We start from the raw sequence: 24,234 nt of genomic DNA, 5'->3' as shown, positions 1-24,234 counted from the left end.
ACCACCAGGTTTCTTTTATTCTTTGGTCCATTTATTTTGATCCAGATGCTCTCAATGGGGCTACCAAGCTCATCCACCTCTATTTCTGTGAAGACATATGTATTTTTCACAGATAGTGCAACCCCACCTCCCTTTCTGTTTCTCCTGTCCTTTTTGAACAAGTTATATCCTTCAGTTGCTGTATTCCAGTCATCGGAATCATCCCACCAAGTCTCAGTTACACCTATCAAGTCATAATTTCCCTCTTGTATTAAGAGTTCAAGTTTGTTCTGTTTGTTTCCCATACTCTGGGCATTAGTATATAGACATCGAAGACCATGTGCTTTCTTCCTACATGTGTCTGAAGACTATTATTGGGCACTATTAGAGCTGTTCTCTCTGTTGCGGTGCATGAGCCTTCATCCATTGTTACCCCCAATTTTACATCTCCCTTACCCGTAGGATTCAGTTTAAAGCCCTCCTGATGACGTTCTTCATGCTGTGGCCAAACACATTCTTCCCAGCCTTTGTGAGGTGCAACCCATCCCTTGCCAACACCCCATCTTCCAGGAAGTATAGCCCGTGGTCCCAGAATCCAAATCTCTTGTGCCGGCACCACCTTCGTAGCCAGTCATTCACCCGGAGTATTTTTCGTTCCCTTTCTATCCCTTCAACTACTGGAAGGATGGATGAGAAAACTATCTGGGCCACAAAGTTCTTGAGTTTCCTTCCCAAAGCTTCAAAGTCTGACGTGATTTCTTCGTAGCTCTGCTTGGCGTCAGAAAGTCCCTAGCTTGAATCATGCCTCTGCCATGAACTTGCCTTCAACAAGTTACTCTCAGCCTCATTCTCTTCATCTGCAATATGGGGATAATAATAATGACCTACTTTAGTCGTCAATTTTACACATAATATATGATAGGAAGCACTCTGAACCCTAAGAAATTAGAAATGCAACTTTGAGTCTGGAATATGGACTGTTTGAAACAAATAATGTGCAAAAACCTAATTGTGGGGAAAGCCCCTCAGAAGCAAGCCTGATCTAAATGAATGATGCATTCCTACCTGGGCATTCTTGTATTGGCTCTTGTAGAACTGCTGTAACTGGATCACCATATGCCATAGCCAGGTATTCTTCTGTGTCTCTGGTACGGAGGAGTTCAGTCCCAGAGCCGTCCGCATAGACAATGAAGAATCTAAACCACCAATCCATAAATCTGATCAGTTCAAGCATGCAAAACATAAAATGAGAAAGTAGAATTCCAGAAGAATTACTGGAGGATCAAAACTGGGCTATTGAATAACGTTCCCTTCAGAGTACACAAAATTTATTGATTGCATACCTGGGTGCATGTTCTCCATAAATGACTGGAGTCTGAATTTCTGTGGGTTCTGATTCCTTTCCATCAGAATCAATGCTAGCAATTAATTCAAATGTGCTGCCATCAGCCATGACCTGCAATAAAAAAACAGAGTTGCTTATCCATAACTGTTGTTCTCCATATACTTTCTGGGCACGCATATTCTTGGTAGTATGGATGCAGAAACTGCTTTCAGTTGAAACTGTAGGGAGAAGCTGCTTATTCTAGTGCATCAATCTCATCCTTTCCTCACAATTCTCACCTGCTGCAATCAGCTATAGATTAAAAGGGCAAAGATATTTTAATTTAAAAAAGGCTGAGTTGAATGGGAAGCATTTTTTCACAATCCAAATAATAAATAAACTAAAGCAAGGCTCTACTTCAGATCAGAACTGAAATGTCAGTCCAAAGCATGAAACTGAAGCAACCCGATATCAGAAGCAAGTGCCAAGCCATTGTTTTTTCTGTGCAGACCCATATTTCGGATCCGCTCCTCATGGCTGTGTCGGAGGCTTGTGCATGTAATGCTAAACTATGATTTAGTTTTAGTGTTACTTGCAAACACAGCCAGTAACTTGCTGCTCTGTGTTGCATATCTGGAGAAAAAGGAACTTAAGGGCAACTTTCCTTCTAGTCTGTGTCCAAAACGCTAACATATCATTTACATTTCAGGGTATAACTACTATGCTTTTCTTTTGAGCAATAAAAATCATAGGTAACTGAAGGTTTTTGAAATCTAGGTTTTCTACAAAACTAATGGATACTCATTCATTTTTAAGCTGCTTTGGCTCTGGTGTGTTACTGTAATAAGATATAGTCTATATTCCAGATTCCTAAATGGATAAAAAAAACTATCAAATGTTGTCTTTCTTTCTTAAAAACTAGGAGCTTTTGATTTGTTGTTGTTCAGTCATTCAGTCGTGTCCGACTCTTCATGACCCCATGGACCATAGCACTCCAGGCCTTCCTAGCTTTTGATTATTCAGGGGTAAATTACCTCAATCTGAAGAAAAACTATGCCTTCTTCAATATCCTCAAAACTCCCCTGCATTGATCTTTGGTGATATACAAATTTATTTAAATGTGTCTCACTCAATTAAAAGCAACCAATTGAGAAGTTTTAATAAGTACAAATGAATTCAAAATGAAACTATGTAAAACAAATCTATAAATTACCTCAAGAATAAAGCTTAGAGGTTTTTTTTACCTTGAAAATGTTCCCTGCAAGGTCTGTTACCTCACAGGCAATGCTAGAGCTGTGTTTCATAATGTATTTCCCTGCCTGCTGGTCCTCCACATTAGATAGAAGTTCACATTCACTTTTTTCAAACGCTTCTGGGGAGTAAACTGCAGAACAATTTTCATCGATGAAAAGGCAGCCTTTGTTCATGGGCAGTATCTAACATAATAATAAGGAAGGAGAGTCAGCCACCAGTAAATATAGCAATCCTTGTAAGTGATATGGAAACAGAGGATGAGTTAGTATGAAAACTGATTGTAGTCCATCCCTTTACACTTGATTCTCTCAGTGTAACCAATTACTTTTATGTATCTCTTTCTGCCTACCATCTATTAATTTTTTCACGTCCTAGAATAACACTTCCTCCAGCATCAGTTTTAGGAGTTATATGTGGAATAATGACATTTATTAACTTCCTATTGAACTTTGAATAACTGGAACATTGTGGTTTGGGAAGCAATGAGGAACAAACAAGACATTGAGACATGAAGAGTTGGAACATCTCTGCATACATTATTAAATTTAGACTCACTTGGTATGTTCCTTGTGGCTTCGATATAATTGAGGTTCCATCAGCAAAAATAGCACAACACGTGCTGTCCTCACAGTTTGTTATGACAGTTGCAAAGTCTGGATTTTCTACACGCATACACTTCACCTTCCTTGTGATGATTTGAGAGTTAGTGTCTAGAAATGAAATCAAACCAACTTCAGAAGAGCACTTATATTCAGCTGTGAGGAAGTTTACACTGAGCAGTGGAATTATGTTATTTCTCATAAGGATGACTTTTGAGCCCCTGTCTTGTACTGGAAAAGATGGATGCAACACTTTTATTTTAGTGAAATGTTTATACACTTTCTGTCCCAGACATGGGACCCCTAATGTAGCTTACAATATAAAATAAAAACTATACAATAAAAGTATTTTTACCAAAAAATGAACACAAAACAGCAAAGCCAAAAATAATTTCAAGATAGTAAGGGCAAAGAAGTTCAAGTCTTGAGAGTAAATGCTCAATGGAATAAGACCATTTTCAAAAGATGTCAGTAAGAGCAGTGCCTGTCAGACTTCCCAGGGCACAGCATTCTACAGTCTTGACACTATCACCGAGAAGGCCATATCCCATGTCCCCATCATCTGACATGCTGACAGTGGTGGGGTATGAAACAGAGCCTCCACTGAATGGTTTGGTGGAATAATATTGGAGGAGTCAGTCCTGGTCCTAAATCATTAAGGGGTTTGAAGGAAATAGCCAGAACTTTGAACTGGGCTCAGAAGCAATAGGGAAGTCACTGTCACGTTTCCTTGGGCCCCTTCTTTCCTTATGCGCTCACACACATAAACAGAGAGGCTTCAGTCTCAGGCCTTTAATTCGTTATCAACAGGTTCATTACAGATGCAAATCCTCGAAGACTCTCAGGCTACAAAGGAATGCCTCCAGGGGATTCAAATGATGTTGCCTACAGTTTGAAGTGAGGCTTGCTGGCTAGACTAACTTAGGGAGGGATATCCCGCCCTTCCAATGATGCTTCCCTCCGTCACGTCTCATGCATCGCTAACCAGGTCGACCGTCTGAGCTCTGCTCCTGACGTTTCCCTCTTAGCTCTGCACTGTAGCCTAGCATGTCTTAGGTCACAGCCCCCGCTCTCCTCCTTCTCCTGACTTCTCAGAGGGGGACAGGGGGATGGGGGCTTCAGGCCCAGCCATCTGGGAGTTAGTGACCTGAGAGGAATGCCTACCCATATCTGAACTGGCTTGGGAAAATGCATCCCCCAGTTCTGGCTGTTCCTCTTCTGAATCTGAGCTGCTAACTATCTCCCTGCGCTCAGAATCAATCCTGACAGTCACATGATTTCTATTGGCCTTAGAAAAGTCTGTCATTATCGCACTGTGCACCAGCTGCAGTTTCCAGGCACTTTTCAAAGGGATTTTTGAGGGATGTTTCACATCATGCAAGTCTGCAGGGAGGAGCAAGGGAGGGCAATTCTCTTTCCCACCCCCGATTGAGCCAAGTGGGTGCTGTGTGCCAGTCCAGCTTCTCTGTACATCCAGTAAAATGACTGGACATACAGGCAAACTAGACTTCTTACTTAACCTAGAGTTCACACCAAGTGGTCTGAGGGCTTTGGGCACTGTCCAGTACCGCCACCACACCTCCACTACTTCTGTTGAGCCCATGGGACCTACTGCTACCACAATAGGAAGCAGTGCTTCAAAAAACAACCTTCTGTAAGCTTTGCTGACCTGCCCTGTTCCAGAAACAAGTGTTTCTGCTCTTTCTGGTTGCCTTAAGAAATATTGGCTTCCCGTTGCATCAGAGGTAGGTCCTACTAGTGCAGTGGTCTCCAAAGTGGGGCGTATGAACTCCAGGGGGTGTGCAAGACGATCCACGGGGGTGCGCGGGCTGCCTGATCACTGAGCAGGCTCCCGCTACTCCTACGAGCTGGGTGGCGGTGGCAGCAGGATGGGACAGGAGCCAAGATGGAAGCTCTCTCTCAGTTCCAATCCTATCCTGCCTCTGCTGTGGCCACCGAGAGCGACTGCTCCAGTCTCTGCCAGGCAGGGCAGAGGAAGGTGCAGTTGCTTGCTTGGGGCCGTGGCACTGGAGCAGCTGCCTTCCTGCTGAAGGAAAGCGGGAAGGAGGTTAACCCTTCCCACTCTCCTTTCGCAGAATGAAGCCGACAAGGATGCAGGCACTTTCCTCTCAGTTTCCATTCTGCCAAAGGAGAGAGGGAAGGGTTAATAGACCAGGAGGAGGTTAACCCTTTCCACTCTCCTTTGGCAGATTGAAGCCAAGGCGCGAGAAGAAATCGTGTGCTTTCCTCTCAACTGCCATCCTGCTGAAGGAGTGTGGGAAGGAGATTTACCCTTCCCACTCTCCTTTTGGAGCCGAGAAGGAGGCAGGCACCTTCCTCTCATCTTCTGTCCTGCCAAAGGAGAGCGGGAAGGGTTAACAGTCCAGGCCAAGCCACCAGTTGGCCAAGGAGTGGGGGCTGTATGCAGGGTGTGGGGCTGGCAACCAGGACTCCTGGCTCCTGCACAGGCAGGAGCCTGGCCAAGCACACCTTTCCCCTCCTTGGAAGTTGACAGTGGTGCCCTCACTCGATTGTCAGTGTATAGCAACGATGTGCGCACAGTTGGACTTGTGCACTCCTCCTCCTGTCCTCCAAAAAACATTTCTGGAGGGTCCCCTAACCCCCCAGAGCAGATTTTGAGGATGTGCAAGGGGCTACAGGTGGAAGCACCCCTCTCTGTTCCACTGAAAGAAGTTGTTGTATTGGCCAGATGGGTTAACTGGATACCACCCATAGGATTCATACTCATACCTTGTTCTTCATTGTCATTAGGCACAATTTCAACATACTCTTGGAAGAAGGTAGTTATTCTGGTGCCATCAGCATGATCTACTATTCTGGAACCATCTCTTTTCTCCACCACAACTACTCTATCTTCTCTCATTATCACTACCTAGAATAAGAAAAGAATATTGATGAAGTTTTGTGGATGGATTAATTTTGAATGTTAAGTCAAAATTTAATACATATTCATTAATTTAATACATATTTAATTATGAAAAGCCAACCAGTTTAAGATCAGATTAAAGTCTATTTCATGTTGGCTCAAGCTCCACAAATCCAAGAAATTGGAAGCAGATGCTAATGTCTTAACATACATGCCCTGTGATCAGTAATGATGTGCAATTTCACAAATGGTGCTTACTTAAAACTAACCCTCCTTGAATAAACTGATTGAGGTTTCTTAGGATTTAGATAGATGAGCATCTTTAAAACTGAGTCTGTGGGGTAAGGTAATACACTTTAGATGAAAGTGTACCCTGGATTGTTTATTATATTGGGGATTTCCTTATCTATATTTGGCAAATATTTTCAGAAAACTAATGCTTTGTTTCATAAATGTTGTGAGGGGTCCTCTTCTCCAAAATTATCTCTGTAAAGGATGCAACTTCCAATTAAAGAAGGTGGATTTGGTGTTGCGGATCTTGCTTTATATCATTGGGCTTATGTGCTGATTCATACTGAATTTTCCTGTCTGCATCAGATCCTCCACCTTGGTCAGTTTTGGAATCTTCTTGTCTAGTTCCTCTCTCTAAATGGATGGCATTAGGTTCTAGACATACAAGAATGCATAGGGTTCTTCCCACAGTTTCTACAGTTAGAAATGTGTGGAGTATAATGTCATATCAAGTACACTTTGATCCATTTTTCTCATGTAAATTGACTTTATGGGGCAATCCAGATCTAAAAATTGGCAAGAAAATGTTTTAGTGGCAAACAAAGACAGTTAGGGTGATTTTTACTTTGGATCATCTGGTAGGTGCCGATGATGAGTTCTTGTCATTTTCTTTTCTACGTGCCAAATATGGTGTATGAGCTATGGCTGAATGGCAATACTTGCAATTGCAGAATTTTTAGTATCGAGGTTTGGCCAGGCCGCATTTACAGCATCTGAGGTTTTATTGGAAAGCAACAAATTTATGCAATAAGTGAACGCATGTTCAGTATAATGTGTGAATACCCCTAGTGTGAGACACAATCTTTGTACATCCTTTCCCTATCTCACAGAAAAGGACACCATGACTGGGGCCCTCACACAGTCTTTCTGTTTTCAGAAGGTCAGCAAATGGGCCCCAATTCCCATATTTCCTTTGCCTACTATGTGGAAAGGAGTTGAGGCTCTTGTACTGCATTTCTGCTTTCAGAAAGGTAGTGCGATTCCCTGATCCTTCTGTTGTTACTCACCTATGCATTCCACACACACACACCTAATTCCCTGATGATCAAACTACATGTTACTTTAAATTTGTAGCTCATTTGTTTCTTCTTTTTACTCAAAAGTAAGTGCATGGGACCTAATATGGATCAGGACCCTAGAGTGGGTGGTAGAGGGCTTTAATCCTTTGCCCTACACCTGCAATTTACATTTTTGGCAATGTAAATTGGAGGCATGTGGGGCCACAGGGGCGGGGGGGGGGGAATCAAAGGGTTTAAGTCTCCCTAAGCCTTCCTTCCCTCACTGGGGACCCAATCTGTGTAGTAACTTGTAGCCTGACCTTGTGAGGTTACATTCAAGCTTTAGAATGAAACTGAGCATACACAAGATAATTTAGTGAGCAGTTGCTGCCATAAGCTATAATGGGGCAGGAAAACCTTAACAACTTCTGAGCTGTGACTCAGAATTTCATAAAACCAATTAAGCATGCCTCCTCGACATGCCTGAATAAAGTACATCAGTAATTTTCATGCAGACTTGAAAGAAATGTATGATATGTAGTCCTGCAAATTGGAATAAATGTGTCAATTTTCAGCGCTTTTTAACTTGCTGTACCTGTACTCAATTTTTAGCAGTTTGGTTTGAAATTTTGCACAGTAGACTTATTTGGTAGATCACAGATGCCACGTTTCAAATTATTAGCTCAACAGGAGTCAATTTTATAAGATATAGAATTTTGAGGCTTATAACGGCAGAACCTTTTTTGCAACTTGCTTTAACTAAAGGGGTACTTCTGTGCCCCTTAATTCTGGAAGTGGATGTTTGGTCCCCACACCCCTATTAAAAAGGACCTAGTGTCTTCTCATGCTTTACTGTGAAAGACAACTACAGGGAAATAAAGGTAGCATATGATCTCTATGACACAGAGAGATGAAAACATATGACAGATGATACAGTATTACCGTTCCATTAACTGGATCAGTGGCCTGGTAGGCCAACAGTGGCTTCAGATCAAGTCTCTCTGATCCTTTAGTGCCTACTTGAATGCCTAATGGAGTAGTGGTTATCCAGGTGCCTGCCAGGGCATCTGGGGATTGTTCTGTATCAGACAGGTGATCTTGAGCAACTGTTTCAGCTGCTTCAGTTTTTGGTGCAAGAGAACCCTTGGTATTTTTTCCTAGAGAATCAGAAGAAGAAAAGATGTATTCACATACAATGATAGCCTTTTAAATACGACTATTACTGCTACTATCATCATCTTCATCCTCCATCATCTGTGGGTCTGTTGAAGGGCCAAGGTTTCTTCTTCCACTAACCCCCCCCCCCTTCCCGAAACCTACACAGAATGAAAGGCAGGAACCTTGAAGTTGGAAAACTTTTTTTCCTTCCTTGCTGCTCTAAGCTAACCTTTTATGTTAGCTTATGTGCCCTGTGTCAGGAGAACAGCAAATACTTAATGCAGAAAGCAAATGAGACAAGGTTGCAAAAATAAGGTGGTAAAGAAGCAGTTGCTCCTTTAGTAGAAAAAATAGTTTGGTAAATTAAAAATTCTTCCACGTGATGCCTATGTATCCCAGTTCTGTGCCATTAAAATATTCTCACAGACATGATCTTCAGTACAGTTTTTGTTTCAAGGCTTTATCATTATTTCCTGAGATATGAGCATCAGAAGTGAGGGAAAGAAACATATTTAGCACCATTGTGAAAAGGGGCATTTTGAACCAGACCATCACTTTCCTGAGTCTGTGGGATCCATAATACATGAATCAGAAAAGAAGTTTCAGAATATTTTTTGCTCACAGTTTCTATGCCAGCACCTGGAGTAGAAAGCTACCTACTGCTTTTCTTGGTGCTAATTTCAGGAGAAGCCATGATCTCTGTATGAGGTGTACTGGGTGCAGGTGGAGGTGGTATCACAGGGCCAGAATCAGGACTCTTGATCACTGTGCCATCAGAAAAGAGTACCTAAGAAGAGCAAAACACATTGTTCATGTTAAAACCCGTACAATTAATATCAGCTATACTCAGTGCAGCAAATATAGCTAAAATGCTGGGCGCTTACTGGGGACATTATATGGGGAAAAAAGCATGGCAGCCCTCATGGGTTCATGGTGACAGCCATGTTTTTTCCCCCATACAATGCAAGAGCACATCATTAACTTCTTTTGCAATACAGGGACACTTGTACCCTGTTTTTAGATGCATGCAGTTAGTTGCTCCAAGCAACTACTAATGGTTGAAGAATACAGGGTAGCTCTTGGACCACCTTGTACAATTTGTTGCAGTGTGGATTTTGTGAGTGAAATATATTCTGATCTACACATCAGTCCAGGACGCGAGAGATCAGGTAAGTTTGATTAGAATGAACAAACTCCTACCTCATCCCTGTACTAGACGGAGTTGCACTCCCCCTGCAGGAACAGGTTCATAACTTGGGGATGTGCCTTGATCTATCGTTGTATGGTAGCTACAACCCTAGCTGGACAGAGATAGCTTGGCCTCAGCTCTGGTAACACGAAGCTGCCTTTGAAGAATCTCTGGAAACTGCAGTTAGTGCAGAAAGCTGCAGCTACATTTCTAACTGAGTATGATCATATCATGCTCTGTGCTATGCCAACAACACTGACTCCTGGTCTGTTTCCAGATTTTCACCTTTAAAATCCTTCATGGCTTAGGACCGGAATATGTGATGGGCCACATATTGTTCAATAGAAGGCCTCTTGCTGGAAGATATTCAATGGAAGGCTTCTTGCTGGTGCCCCTGAGGTGATGGTAGCGCCCTGTCTAGAACACTGTCCCCAAAGAGGTTCACCTGGTACCTAATTTATTGACTTTTCAGTGAAAGGCAAATACCCTTTTATTTTCCTGAGGTTTATAGACGCTGTTTTAATCCTGATTGCTTTATAATTTTATAGATTTTAGCTTATCGTTTTGTATATATTTTTTAATTGTTTTATTATTTTTGTAAACTGTCATGGGAATATGCTTGAAGGGGTATGAGGAGCAAAATACTAACTGAAGGACTTAGAATTGCCTGATGGTCTTAGTCCTGTCTATATGAAACTGGAGAACTGAACTGACAATTACAGAGTGCCACTCCTTCCACTGGGGATGGGAAATTCAAAATGGCTGCTGCCATAAAAAGAGGCTGCCTCCTTTGTCACTCACTCGACAACTGCAGTGGACAGCAGTTGAGCATTTACAGAAAAACACACACTTTTACAGAATGGAAAGATTGTTCCTGCAGAAGCTCATTTTATTTTAGAGGTATAGTGTTAAATACCCCTCCAAAGAAAGGACAAAGACTGAAGCAGGCTTGTTAATATATGAAGTCACAATGTAACCCTATTTTTAAACCTGAAGTACTAGGAAAAATGTTAAAAATGTTTTGCAAAAAAAGAGTCAAGAATGCTTTATGCTAAAGCAGACCCAGGGTTTAAAAGGCATCCCATGCATGGGAGGGCGGGGGAGAGAGATGATCAGAGATTACAGTGCAATTATATGCATGTCTAATCAGTAAGCTCCACTGAGTTCAATGGGACTTATTCTCAAGTAATATGCTGAAGAATCAGAGAAATTATTTTGAGAAACAACATTGAGGAGGGGCCATTTCAGAAAACCATTTCTCCTCAAATTATTGGGTCAATTTCATGATTTGGGGGGTAAAAATCACTGTTTCTCCTCAGCCCAACTGCCAACACTGGAATAAAATCAGGGATGACAAATCCATGGATATGACAATATTCCTTTCCAACTGCAACCGGCCAAAGGCTCCACTTCGTCTCCCTGTGTTTTCTCACCCCAACATCCTCATAGTATGGTGAACTGTCAAGTTTCTAGGAAGGAGCTCCTGGTCTGTAACTTTGCCAGGGAAAGCTGAGGCCCAGTTCAAAGAGTTCTATGAGATTTATCAGGAAGCAGGAAAGGAATCAAGACAGCAAGTTTAAAACAGAAAAAAAAGTCAGAAATTTGGAAAATCTAGACAGGTCCTAAATTTCAAACTCTTCTATGGTGGCTGGTAACCCACTACAGAAGCTGACAGTGAAGTCAGCTACAGAAGTCCCCAAAGGCTACAGCAAATTTTATTTTTATTTTATTATTTATTATTAATTTATTAATCGCCCATCTGGCTGGTCACCCAGCCACTCTGGGCGATGTACAACATACAATAAAACAGTTTAAAACAATAAAATTCTACAATAAAAACATTTCCTAAAATACCCTAACCCACCCCAAATGCCTGCCTGAACAACCACGTTTTTAATGCATGACGGAAGCTCATTAAAGAGGGGGCATGACGGAGTTTCCTAGGGAGGGAGTTCCACAGAGTGGGGGCCACCACAGAAAAGGCCCTCTCCCTCGTCCCCACCAGTCTAGCTGTCCTGGTTGATGGGACAGACAGAAGGCCATCTGAGGCTGATCTTGTTAAGCGGCCTGGCTGGTGCTGCTGGAGGCGCTCCTTAAGATAGGCTGGGCCGGAACCATATAGGGTATTAAAGGTCAAAACCAACACCTTGAATTTGGCCCGGAAAACAACTGGTAACCAGTGCAACTCCTTCAGCACTGGAGTGATGTGATCTCGCCGGCGGCTGCCTTTAATCAGGCGAGCCGCCACGTTCTGTACCAGCTGCAGTTTCCGAACCGTCTTCAAGGGTAACCCCACGTAGAGCGCATTACAGTAGTCTAAACGAGAGGAGACCAGGGCATGTAGTACCGATGGGAGCAGATGGTCGGGAAGGAAGGGGCGCAGCCGCCGTATCAGATGGAGTTGATACAGCGCTGTCTGGCTCACAGCTGACACCTGAGCCTCCATGGACAGCTGGGAGTCCAAAATGACCCCCAGGCTGTGGACCCGGTCTTTCAAGGGTAGCCGTACCCCATTCAATACCAGTTCAACATCCCCCAGCCTCCTCTTGTCTCCCACCAAAAGTACCTCGGTCTTGTCAGGGTTCAGCTTCAGCTTATTCCTCCCCATCCAGCCACTCACCGTCTCCAGACATTTGGACAGGGATTCTACAGCCAACCTTGGTGAAGATTTGAACGAGAGGTAGAGCTGCGTGTCATCCGCATATTGATGACACTGCACCCCAAATCTCCTGATGATAGCCCCCAGAGGCTTCACATAGATGTTAAATAGCATCGGGGAGAGGATGGAACCCTGTGGCACCCCACAAGTAAGTGGCCACGGGTCCGAAACCTCCTCTCCAGTGCTACCCTCTGGTACCTGCCAGAGAGGAAGGACCGGAACCACCGCAATACGGTGTCCCCAATGCCCAACCCCTCCAGGCGGTCCAAGAGGATATCATGGACAACGGTATCAAAAGCCGCTGAGAGGTTGAGGAGAACAAGGAAGGAGCATTCACCCCTATCCAGAACCCTCCTCATATCATCTACCAAGGCTACCAAGGCCGTTTCTGTCCCATGCCCAGGCCTGAAGCCCAACTGAAATGGGTCTAGATCATCAGTTTCTTCCAAGTGTGCCTTCAACTGCACCGCCACCACCCGCTCAATCACCTTGCCCAAAAATGGCAGATTTGAGACTGGATGAAAGTTGTTCAGAACTTGAGGATCCAAGGAGGGCTTCTTTAAGAGCGGTCTTATCACTGCCTCCTTGAGGGCTGATGGCATCACTCCCTCCTCAAGGGAGGCGTTCACCACCACCTTGATACCCTCACCCAGCCTCTCGCTGCAGCCCATAATGAGCCACGATGGGCAAGGATCAAGTAAGCAGGTGGTCGGCCATACAGATGAAAGCACCTTGTCCACTTCATCAGGAGGAAGAAGCTGGAACCGATCCCACAAAACCGGTTTGCCACAGGCCGCCTCACAAACTGTATCCACAGCGTCCAGAGTAACACACCTAATCTGATCAATTTTATCTGCAAAGTGCCTTGCCAAGGCCTCACAGGAGGCCTTAGAATGCTCCAGTGGTTCAGGAGCCACAGGACCGACCAGGCTCCGGACCACTTGGAACAGCCTCCTGGGACAGCACCCTGCAGACGCGATGGAGGCAGCATAATATTCCTTTTTTGCTGCCTTCACTGCCACGTGATAGGCTGAAGATACAGCTCTAGCCCGTGTCTGATCGTCTTTGGAGCGAGACCTCCGCCACCGGCGCTCTAGCTGTCTCATCTCCTGTTTCAGAGCTCATAACCACTGATTGAACCATGGTGCAGTCCGAGCCCTGTTCAGGGGGAGAGGGTGTTTCGGAGCCACCTGATCTAATGCCCCAGTGATTGCGGCATTCCAGCCACCCACCAGGGTCTCGACCGAGTGGCCGTTGGCGTGCCCCAGAGAATCCCCAAGCGCGTTCAGGAATCCATTTGGATCCATAAGATGCCTGGGGCGGACCATTTTAATGGGTCCTCCAACCCTGCGGAGGGGTTGTGGAACCGAATCCTGACAAAGGTGTGTGTTTGGATCCCCCATGCTGCACTCCATGGAGAAATGCTTGAGTAGTGCAGCCTCCACATCCCTTCCCTGACTGACTAGGCTGAAGGTAGAGAGAGGAAGAAGGCCTCTGGTTTCTGGATGTGTTCTTACTAATTTTCTACTTTTCCAGTTTTTCTTCCTTTCTCTTTTTTGTTTTATGTTTGTATGTGTGAAAGAACAGAACTGTCCTCCATTTTTGTATTTAGTTTGGCCTTGTTTTATTACGGGGTTAAATTGTGTGTGTGTGTTGGTCAGTTTCAAGCAAAAGGTTAATAGTTTAGCAGGCAAAAGTTTAGTTATATTATAGATGTAGCATCAGAGACTCCATCATTATTGGAAGTACTTATTGAGGCTGGTCAAAGGGAAGAGACCCACAATCCATGTCTATAAATACTTATTATTGGTGAATAAATATGATAATACAGCGTTTTAATCAGGAATGGAATAGGGAATTGGAGGTTCCCATTCTATCTAATCGGTGGATCACCACTTTGGCAACTATACCTGTCAGTAGGGTGGGATGAACTCAACGGAGCCCAGCTTCCTTGGATTCTTGCCAAGCCGCTGCCACCGCCTGCCCCTGCTTGTGGAGCTGTGTGAACTTCTAAACGGCCCCGCAAGCACCTGAAGAAGCCGCAGGGCCACCCGCCTTTGTAGCAAGCCACCGTTGTGTGCAACAATGGTGGCTCTGGAACTTCCATATTTTTAATGTTGAGTAATTGGTGGGCATAAAGGCATCATTTACCCAACATTAAAAATACGGAAGTTCTGGAGCTGCCACTGCTGTGCACAATGGTGGTTGCTAGAGTCCCCATCGGGGGAGAACAAGGGGTTAAGGGTGACTCCTGTCTAGGGTTGGCGGAGAATTTCTCCCCGAAACTTCAAGGGGCCGAGCGCCAACGTGTTCGGCCCCCCAAAGAAGTTTCGGGGAGAAATTCTCCACACACACACACACCCCGCACACACCCCCCGGGACGGGACTTACCTTTCCCGAATGTCCCTCCCGGCAGCGGGTCCCAGCGACGGTTCGTCGGGTCTTCGTCAGGGGCGGGGGCGGCAGCCGATCTTTCGACAGGCTGCCGCCGCTGCCATTCCAATAAAACTAAAAAAAAAAAACACGCCCCCGTGATAGGCTACGTGACGATTAACGTAGCCTATCACGGCTAGATTTGCAAAGTCAGCCGTGGTAGGCTACGTAAATCGTCACGTAGCCTATCACGGGTGACTTTAAAAAAAAAAACGCGTACACAAATGGCGGCCCCCATAGGGAGCCGCCATTCGCGTTCCTTATTTGGTCGCTGTAGTCTACGTAAAGATTATGTAGACTACGGCGAAAATAAGGGCAACGCTATTTGCGTTGCCCTTATTCTCACCGTAGTCTACGTAAAGATTTACGTAGCCTATCACGGCTGACTTTGCAAATCTAGCCGTGATAGGCTACGTTAATCGTCACGTAGCCTATCACGGGGGCTTTTTTTTTTTAACTTTTTATTTCGCGGCCAGGCGAGGCGAGGCGCCTCCTCCCCGGCCTGAATTTCAGCCGGGCGAGGCGGGAAGCCTCCTCCCCGGCCTGAATTTTGGCCGGGGCGAGGCGGGAAGCCTCCCCCCCCCGGCCTGAACTTCGGGGGGACAGCCGCGAAGCACCTCCCCCCACTGCGAAAAGCTGCGAGACCAGGTAAGTGACTTTCGTGAACCCCTACTCCTGTCTCCGCCACAGCTTGGCAAGGCTATTTATGTATGTATGTATGTATGTATTTCATTTCATTTCTAGACCGCCCAATAGCCGAAGCTTGCCAGGCAGGAGTCATGCCTCCTACTTTTTCTCTGCCCCTTGCAAGCAGGGGAGAACATGGAGGACCCACTCCCCGCGGGCATGGGGCTGCTCAGCGAGCGGGTCTGGGTGTGCACATAGTTTCAGTGACCCAGTCAGGGATACATGAGCGAGGGGGACTCCACCCCCTTCCTGGACTCTTGTGACATCCCTATCTGTCACATCTATGGATCTTAGGCTGCATCATATTTATTTATTTATTTATTTATTTATTTATTACATTTCTATATCACTCTTTTTCCTCTTTTGAGGAACCCAAGGTGGCGTGCATAACCCTCCTACTCTCCATTTTAGCCTCACAACAAGAACCCTGTGAGGTAGGTTGGGCTGAGAGTCTGTGACTGGCCCAAAGTCACCCAATGAGCTTCCATGGCCAAGTGGGGTCTAGAACCCAGATCTCCTGGCTCCCAGTCCAAAACTCTAGCCACTACACCACACAGGTATTCAGCAAAAACAATTTTTTCATGTCTATTGGACATGAAACATCTCTTTAATATGGGATTGTCTGCTTTGGCTAACTGCTGGAAGTACAATGCAGCTTGCATATTACAACGTTGGAAGGATAAACACTTACCTTCTATAATGCAATGGACTGAGGACCTTACAACACTTTCAGCATTTGAACGGGTGGCATATAGAAGCCACTTTCAAACTGATACTTAGTTGGATATCAAAGTGTATGTATAATTGCTAGAAAGTTGCATTTTCATATATATGCATTCCAAATGTATTCATTACTATGGATATATACAAATTCATGTATGTATATTAAATTCTTAAAAAGAAGAAAAATAAGCATGAAGTAGTAGTAATTGGGAACTTTAATTACTTGGACATCTGTTGAGAGACAAACTCTGCCAAGCAGGGTCTCTCCAGGAAATTCCTGACTTGCCTTGCTGATAACTTTCTTTTTCAAGAGGTGGAGGGAGGAACAAGGGAATCAGCCATCCTTTACTTGATTCTGACCAATAGGGAAGAGTTAGATGAGGTGAAAGTGACCATGTAATACTCGAGTTCCTAATTTTAAGGAAAACTAAAGCTGAGTATAGTTAAACATGTACCTTGGACTTCAGGAAAACTGATTTTAATAAACTCAGAGCAATGAGAAGTGGGATTCCATGGCAGGTAAACCTAAAAGGAAGAGGATGAGAGTTCCTAGGCCCCATCTATATGGCACCGCTTTGACCCCCCCACCCCGTCACTACTGCGCAACATTGTGGCTTTGAGTCAGCATGCCCTGCGATACACTCGCAATGTACTGCACGCTTCCCTTACAGACTCGCCGGGCTTTTTTTTTTGCCATTTTACTGAAATGCGCAGCTGTGCAGTCCCGTGAGTGTGGGTGTGTGACACTTCAGTGGCTGTTTTGTATCTGAGGGGCTCTGCTGTGTCTTTCCATCCCTTTTTAGGAAAAAGTGGGTGTTTTGTGCTCCTTCATTTCCACACCATCAGTTTGTCAGTTCTCCAGCCCGAGACTCTCGCAATGGCTCGCACTCACAAGCATGAGCGCCACGTGCCTAGCCATCACTCTGAAATGGTGGCCAGAGCAATGTTGGTCCTCCCCCAAGACCCCGCCACCGGCCCTCAGGTACTGAGTCCACAACCATTACAAAGATACGAAGCTGCAAAACTGTGCGAAAGTGTGATTAAATAGATGAAAATGCCCCTCTGTGCCTCTGTAACTGCACAGCTGAGTAGGAATGGGGGGAGTAAAGGGGCATCACAGAGTGACACAGGCACTATGCACACCTACAACACGCCCACTGCAAAATGCAAAGTCGGTTTGGGGAAGGAACAGATGGCCCGCAACTGTGGGGAAACCCACAGCAAACCCAAAAAATCGCAGTTAAACAACTCCTTGGAACTCCACATTTTCCAGGTGAAAACACGGATGGCTGCGAAGTCGTGACTGCATTATCTATCACGAGGCACCTCAACTCGCACCCGCCCCAGAGTAAAAGCCGGGTGTAGATACTAAAGGATCAACCAGAAACAATCCCAATGAAGGGAAAAAATGGAAGACAACAGAAGAAGCCAATGTGGCTATACAAAAAGCTTAGCAATGATTTGAAAATAAAAAGGGCATATATAGGAGGTGGAAGGAGGGAAAGGTCACTAAAGAAGCACATAGCCCGGAATTGCAAAGATACTGTCAGAAAGGCTAAAACATATTCTGAGCTGAGGTTGGCAAGCAATGTTAAGAATAACAAAAAAAGGCTTCTTCAGATATCTTAAAGTAAAAGGAGAATGGTAGATCAGCTGTGCAACAAAGATGGCAAAAAGCTGACAGGTGACAAAGAAAAGGCAGGACTGCTCGGCTCCTATTTTGGCTCAGTCTTCTTCCATCTGGCATATGTGACAAACAGGCTAAAGAGGTAGGAGTGCAGCTTGAGGTTGACAGAGAGATGGTCAGGGAATATCTAAGTACCTTAAATGAGTTAAAGTCCCCAGATCCAGATGAATTGCATCCTAGGGTGTTGAAGGACCTAGTGGATGGACTCTTGGAAACTCTATTATCTTTGAGAAATCCTGGAGGACTGGAGAAGGGGAAATGTTGTCCCTAACTTCAAAAAGTGCAGAAAGGAAGATCTGGGGAATTATAGACCACTCAGTCTGACATCAATACTTGGGAAGATTCTAAAGTAGATTATGAAGCGCTCCATCTGTAAGTACCTTGACACTAATGCAATGATCACAATGATCACTAGAAACCAGAAACCAGAAAGGATTTGTGAAGAATAAGTCCTGCCAGACTAATCTTATTTCATTTTTCGATCAGGTAACTTCCCTAGCAGATCATGGAAATACTGTGGGCATAATATATCTTGACTTCAGCAAGGCATTTGACAAGTACCCCATGATATTTTGAAGAGCAAGCTAGTTAAGTGTGCGTTGGAAGACATTACTGCTAGGCCGAGCCACAGCTGACTGGAGAATCGTACTTAAAGAGTGCTCGTCAATGGTTCTTCATCAAACTGGAGGGAGGTATCAAGTGGGGTACCTCAGGGCTATTTTAGGCCCTGTACTCTTGAACATTTTTATTAATGACTTGGAGGAAGAGGTGGGGGGAATGCTTATTAAATTTGCAAATTACACAACATTGGGTGGAATAGCTAATGTCACAGAAATAGCATTCAAAATGATCTTGATATTTTAGAGACCTGGGCTGAAAGTAGCAGAATACAATTTAACAAAGACAAGCGCAAAGTTCTTCACTGAAGAAAAAATCAAAACCACATGTACAAAATGGGGATACCTGGCTTGGCAATAGAAAGTATGAAAAGAACCTTGGAGTTGAAGTCAATTACGGGCTGAATATGAGTCAGCAGTGTGATGTGGCTGCAAAAAAGGCAAATGCAATTTTAGGTTACTTCAACAGAAGTATTACTTCAAAATCATGGGAAGTAATAGTTTCACTCTACTCTGCCCTGGTCAGACCTCACCTGGAATACTGTGTTCAGTTCTGGACACAACACTTTAATAAGGATTCAGATAAACTGGAATGAGTTCAGAGAAGGGCAACAAAGATGATCAGGGGATTAGAAACTAAGTCCTATGAGGAAAGATTGAAGGAACTGGATATGTCTAGCCTTGGGAAGAGAAGATTGAGGTGGGATATGATAGAACTTTTCAGGTGCCTAAAGAGCTGTCACACAGAAGAGGGTCACAAATTGTTCTCTATCATCCAAGACTGAAGGACACAAATTACAGGATTTCAGTTGAACATCAGGAAAAATGGCCTGTCAATGGAACCAACTACCTAAGGAGGTGGTGGGCTCTCCATCACTGGAAGTATTCAAGCAGAGACTGAGCAGTCATCTGTCAGGGATGCTTTAAACTGGATTCCTGCACTGAGCAGGGGTTGTACATGATGGCGTAAATGGCCTCTTTCAACTCTGTGATTCTATGATAAGGCAGGATGATGAGTGGGAATCTAGGGAGAAGTTCTGCCTGCTCAGAAGGTACCTGTAGGCATTGCCTACCTGGCCTGCCTTCCCCCTAAGCACAAAGTTATCTTGTCTAAAGCCATGTTTGAGCTTTCATATTCACATATTCCCCATGGAATGAAGAACAAGGATGTACTCACTCCCCCACCACCACCTTGTCACATCCCCCCCACCCTCCACATGTTGGGAGGAAAAATCTGAATTAGGGAACCTGCTCAACATGTACAGGGGTGCTGCACAATTTAGAACCCTGATCCCACCACACAGGGTTTCAAATCATGTGGGAGCCTACACACATAGAGCAGGCCCTCCACTACAGACCTTTCCTCTTCAATGTATGGAGGGCAGCAGGGACATGGGGGGAGGTGGGATGCAATGGCTCTGCTCTTCCTCATGTGATGGGGAACACATGAAGATGGACACCTAAACAGAACTTAAGAGGGAAGAAAATGTGGTTTTCATGTTGAGCCAGGATCACTCAGGCAGTTTTTCCTGGTTATCATCCTTCAGTGCTGCTCCTTGGCTATTGCCTCCTGGACATCAATTCCTATTGAGGACTTGTGCGGCAAGGGAATGAGGCTGAGCAGCTGGAACTTGCTCAGCCTTTGATGGAGCAGTCTTCCCTTGCTGGTAATTGGCAGTTGCTAGGTTCCAAGCAGCAACACCACCTAGAAACCTCTAAAGTGAGGTGGGGGGGTAGGTCTGAGCTCCTTGAACTGACTTGTTCCTTGATGCCATTTTTAATACTTTCCTGTGTAAAAATATTTTTTAAAAAATATATGCTAGTTTTCTACTTTCAGGGCTTGTTTTTCCATAAGGGAGCATCCAAAAATGTGATTCACCACCCAAAGTCATACAGACCATTCTACTAACTCATTCCCATCTCATCCCATACACATTCTGCTGCATGTGTAGACCAGGCTTTAGCTTGCACATGGGAGTCAGCAGCTCTTACAAAGCTTTCGGTTCTATTCATAATGGGGCAGAGAAGGGTTAAAGAACTCTTTTCTTTAAGTATCAGTGTATGTCCTTGTATGAGAGAAAGCAGGCGAGCTGCATAAGAACACAGCAGGACCAAGGGGCTAAGCTGAGGGCCTCAGGTTACCAGTTCCCTATACTTACCATCAACATATAAATCAGGGTACTGTACGCCCTACATCTCTTCAATCATATCTTGTACAGATTCAGTACACTGAAAATCTCAGTTTCTAATCCTTACCACACAAGGGGTAAAGTGACACAGAAGAAAAGAAGCTTTGAATGTATTGTTACCTGTACTAAGCCCTTAAAAAGGACAGGCTAAAATGAAACTAAATGAACAAGAAGTGAAGTGATTATTTATGTAATATTAGATTAAACCACTGTTCACTCATTTCCACTGTGGTCTTTGTGGTAGCCTAATCGTAAAATCTATGAAAACAGAAATCAAAAAGTAGGTAAGTTATGGAAGGCACATGCAAATTACAGCAGAGATGTTAAGTGCACTGAGTAGGTGACCCAGCTGCAATTAAATGATACAGAAGCACCTTTAAAAGCACTTTGCAGTAGGTTTATCTCTTGGTGCTCCTATCACATTTTAAGGCTTGCAACCACATAAGCAAGGGAGTTTGCATGGGCTGAACTCATTCAAACATGATGTTCTTTAAATGTTATAGGAGCACCACAGACATTCTGTTGAGAGACTAGGAGTGGGCTATCACATTATTCACTCCCTCTTAGGGATGGGGGAGAATTTCTCCCCGAAACTTCGGGGGGCCGAGTGCCAACATATTCGGCCCCCCGAAGTAGTTTCAGGGAGAAATTCTCCGCCCCCCGGGATGGGACTTACCTTTCCCGAATGTCCCTCCCGGCGGCGGGTCCCGGCGGCAGTTCGGCAAGTCTTCGACAGGGGCAGAGGCGGCAGCCGGTCTTTCGACCGGCTGCCGCCGCCACCATTCCAATAAAAGTAAAAAAAAAACAACGCCCCCGTGATAGGCTACGTGACGATTAACGTAGCCTATCACGGCTAGATCTGCAAAGTCACCCGTGATAGGCTACGTGACAATTAACGTAGCCTATCACGGCTGACTTTGCAGATCTAGCCATGATAGGCTACGTTAATTGTCACGTAGCCTATCACGGGGGCGGTTTTTGTTTTTGTTTTTAACTTTTTATTTCGCGGCTGGGCGAGGCAAGGCGCCTCCTCCCCGGCCTGAATTTTGGCTGGGCAAGGCGGGAAGCCTCCCCCCTGGCCTGAATTTCGGCCGGGCGAGGAGGGAAGCCTCCCCCCCCCGGCCTGAACTTCGGGGGGAGCAGCGAAGCGCCTCCCCCCCACCGCGAAGCAAGCTGCGAGACCAGGTAAGTGGCTTTCGTGCACCCCTACTCACCCCCTCTCCTCCTGGTAGTGAATCCCCGCCCCCGCCAAACCACAGTTCAAATGTTGAGGCAGCAGTGTCATTAACTGAGTTTAGGGCTAACAAAGATTTCTGTTTGACCGATATTTTGCACTCCAGGTAATCAGCACTTCTGGAAAGAAATAATAAAACTGAATTAAGCCAATGCCAAATGACTTCTGTTAATATACCTGGGTGGATCCATCCAACATGTACTTTACAACAGTCCCTTGTCTGGTAATAACTCTAGACACTTCCTGTTCTACTGGCTTCTTCACTGTTTTCTGCATCTGTGAATGCTTCACTCTTTGTGGATAGCTCTGCCTAATAAGTATTTCAAAAGTAGATTCCTTGGCCTTGTCCACATTGTTCTCTTCTGTTTCAACCTCAGTCTTGCCTTCATTGGCCTCATTCCTTATGGTACTGTCTACTGCAGATACATCAGTGGCTTTGGTTTCACCTGCTTTGTCTCCATTTGCTTTGGCCTTGACATGTTCTACCTTGGCCTCTTGCATTTTGATTTCATTCGCTTTGGCCTCATCCAGTTTAGTCTCATCTATTTTGCTTCCTTCATCATCATGCTTTGCCTTGTATCCTTTTTCTTCACCTTTCACATATTAAAATATGACAGCCATTAGTAGGTTATAACTATTGCAGCAATAGTCATACAGGAAGCCCTGTAGAGCTCACTGCTGTATAAAAATGTCAAGACTGGTACAGGTAAATGAATGACATCAAGACAGATATTGTCCCAAATTTATTCTTAATTTTCCTAGAGTGAGGGTCAAACCAAGTGGATGGGGGCAGTTCCACTGGTTTAAGCATGCAACTGCACAAATCACATAGAAAGGGAAAAGTACGTGTGTGTGTGTGTGTGGGGGGGGTGATTTTAAAAGCAAAAGAGACATGTAAGTAAGAAGGGCAGAACCCCCCCAGCACTCACAGTTTACCTCTACATAACCCCAAACCATGCAAATTTCCAGCAGTGGAGTTTGGCTGAGGAAAAGTATTTGGAAAGCACAGCTGGGGAAGGCAAGCCATGGGGAAGGGGAAGGTTCTACATTCCTTATCTACACACCCCTTTTGCTTTTAAAATCAGGCCCCTATCCCCCTCTTTCTACATGACTGGAGCAGTTCTAAGTTTAAACAGAGTTGCAGTCGTATCTATTTTGGCCCTGAAAATTAGTACTTAAACAGCTCAAGTTTTATCATCTAATTTCATTTAGGCGCATTCCATTCAGAATTATATGTTACACTATCCAGGCTGGGAGATTGGCAAAATCCACCCAGAACTTTATTAGAGTGTTCTTCCCCTTATGCCTGTATTGCTGATATCAGATCCTGTCCTGGATCCTGGTGTTACGATAGTCTCTTAGAAATTATGTGTTATTTCTCTGTTTGTCCTACAACTACATATTGTGGACTAAGGATGTTTCTGCATCTATTCATTCACGTTGTCCCTTCTTTCTGAAACTCCTGTGACTCATGTTTTCACAATTATGTAGGTGCCACAGCCGTGCCGCTCCTTCATGTGCTGAGAGGCCCTGAACAGCACAAAAAGAGTCTATGTGGGCTCCTGCTACATGGTCCATGGCATCACACATTACTCTGGTGCCATGGAAAGGAGTGGCACTGTTATGGCTCCCATGTTGATGGGATAATATGAGTATGTGTCTGGAGGTGGCAGGGAGCCCACACTACCTTGTGCCACTCAAGTGATTCTACAGGTTGTAATTCGTGCCCTACAGAAAAATGTTGGTGCCTTTTAAAAGATTACACTAGTTGCTTTTCTCTGGGTTCATCTTATGGTACTGTTGCAACATCTGAAGACCAGAACCATCCGGATAAGGCTGATCATATGAGTCTTTCTCATGGAATCAGCACCTCTGGGCATGTCAGTTCTGACAGAAAAACCTACATGATCGCCATGTGATTGTGAGCATTTAAACTAGGGATGTACGAAAGTTCCGCCACAGATCTCGGGGAGGCCGAATGCCAGCACATTCGGCCCCCCGAAATCGGTGGCGGAACGGCCCGCCACCCCCTGCCCCCCGGGACGAGACTTACCTTGGGCGGATCTTCCTAGCGGCGGCGGCAGTGGCTCCGGCGGCAGCTCTGCCGCCGCCGCCATTTCCAGGTTAAAAAACAAAACAAAAAAACATGATAGGCTATGTAAAGATTTACGTAGCCTATCACAGCTAGGTTTTAAAAAAACACCGTGATAGGCTACGTAAATCTTTACGTAGCCTATCATGGCTGACTTAAAAAAAAAACGTGCGTATGCAAATGGCAGCGGCCATGACCGCCGTCATTTGTGTTCCTTATTTTGGCATGTCTTAG

At 44.8% G+C, this 24,234-nt stretch overlaps 1 protein-coding gene across 1 annotated transcript in view; it reads right to left on the bottom strand.

Moving 5' to 3' along the window:
- The window catches only part of SPAG17 (sperm associated antigen 17), a 265,350-nt gene that overhangs the window by 95,827 nt on the left and 145,289 nt on the right, over positions 1-24,234 (bottom strand). Inside the window, exons 26-33 of the mRNA XM_084835270.1 lie at positions 22,086-22,501; positions 9,151-9,277; positions 8,275-8,489; positions 5,908-6,049; positions 3,113-3,267; positions 2,548-2,739; positions 1,323-1,435; positions 1,045-1,175 (exon numbers count right to left, since the gene is read on the bottom strand). Of these exons, the coding sequence (XP_084691396.1) occupies positions 1,045-1,175; positions 1,323-1,435; positions 2,548-2,739; positions 3,113-3,267; positions 5,908-6,049; positions 8,275-8,489; positions 9,151-9,277; positions 22,086-22,501 (1,491 nt within the window). The remainder of the gene's footprint in view (positions 1-1,044; positions 1,176-1,322; positions 1,436-2,547; positions 2,740-3,112; positions 3,268-5,907; positions 6,050-8,274; positions 8,490-9,150; positions 9,278-22,085; positions 22,502-24,234) is intronic.

The sequence above is a fragment of the Heloderma suspectum genome, chromosome 2, assembly GCF_057233095.1.
Source record: "Heloderma suspectum isolate Gila_16-S chromosome 2, 16-S_ref, whole genome shotgun sequence".
In the NCBI taxonomy this organism is placed as follows: Eukaryota; Metazoa; Chordata; class Lepidosauria; order Squamata; family Helodermatidae; genus Heloderma; species Heloderma suspectum.
This window is presented reverse-complemented; position numbering and strand designations above follow the sequence as displayed.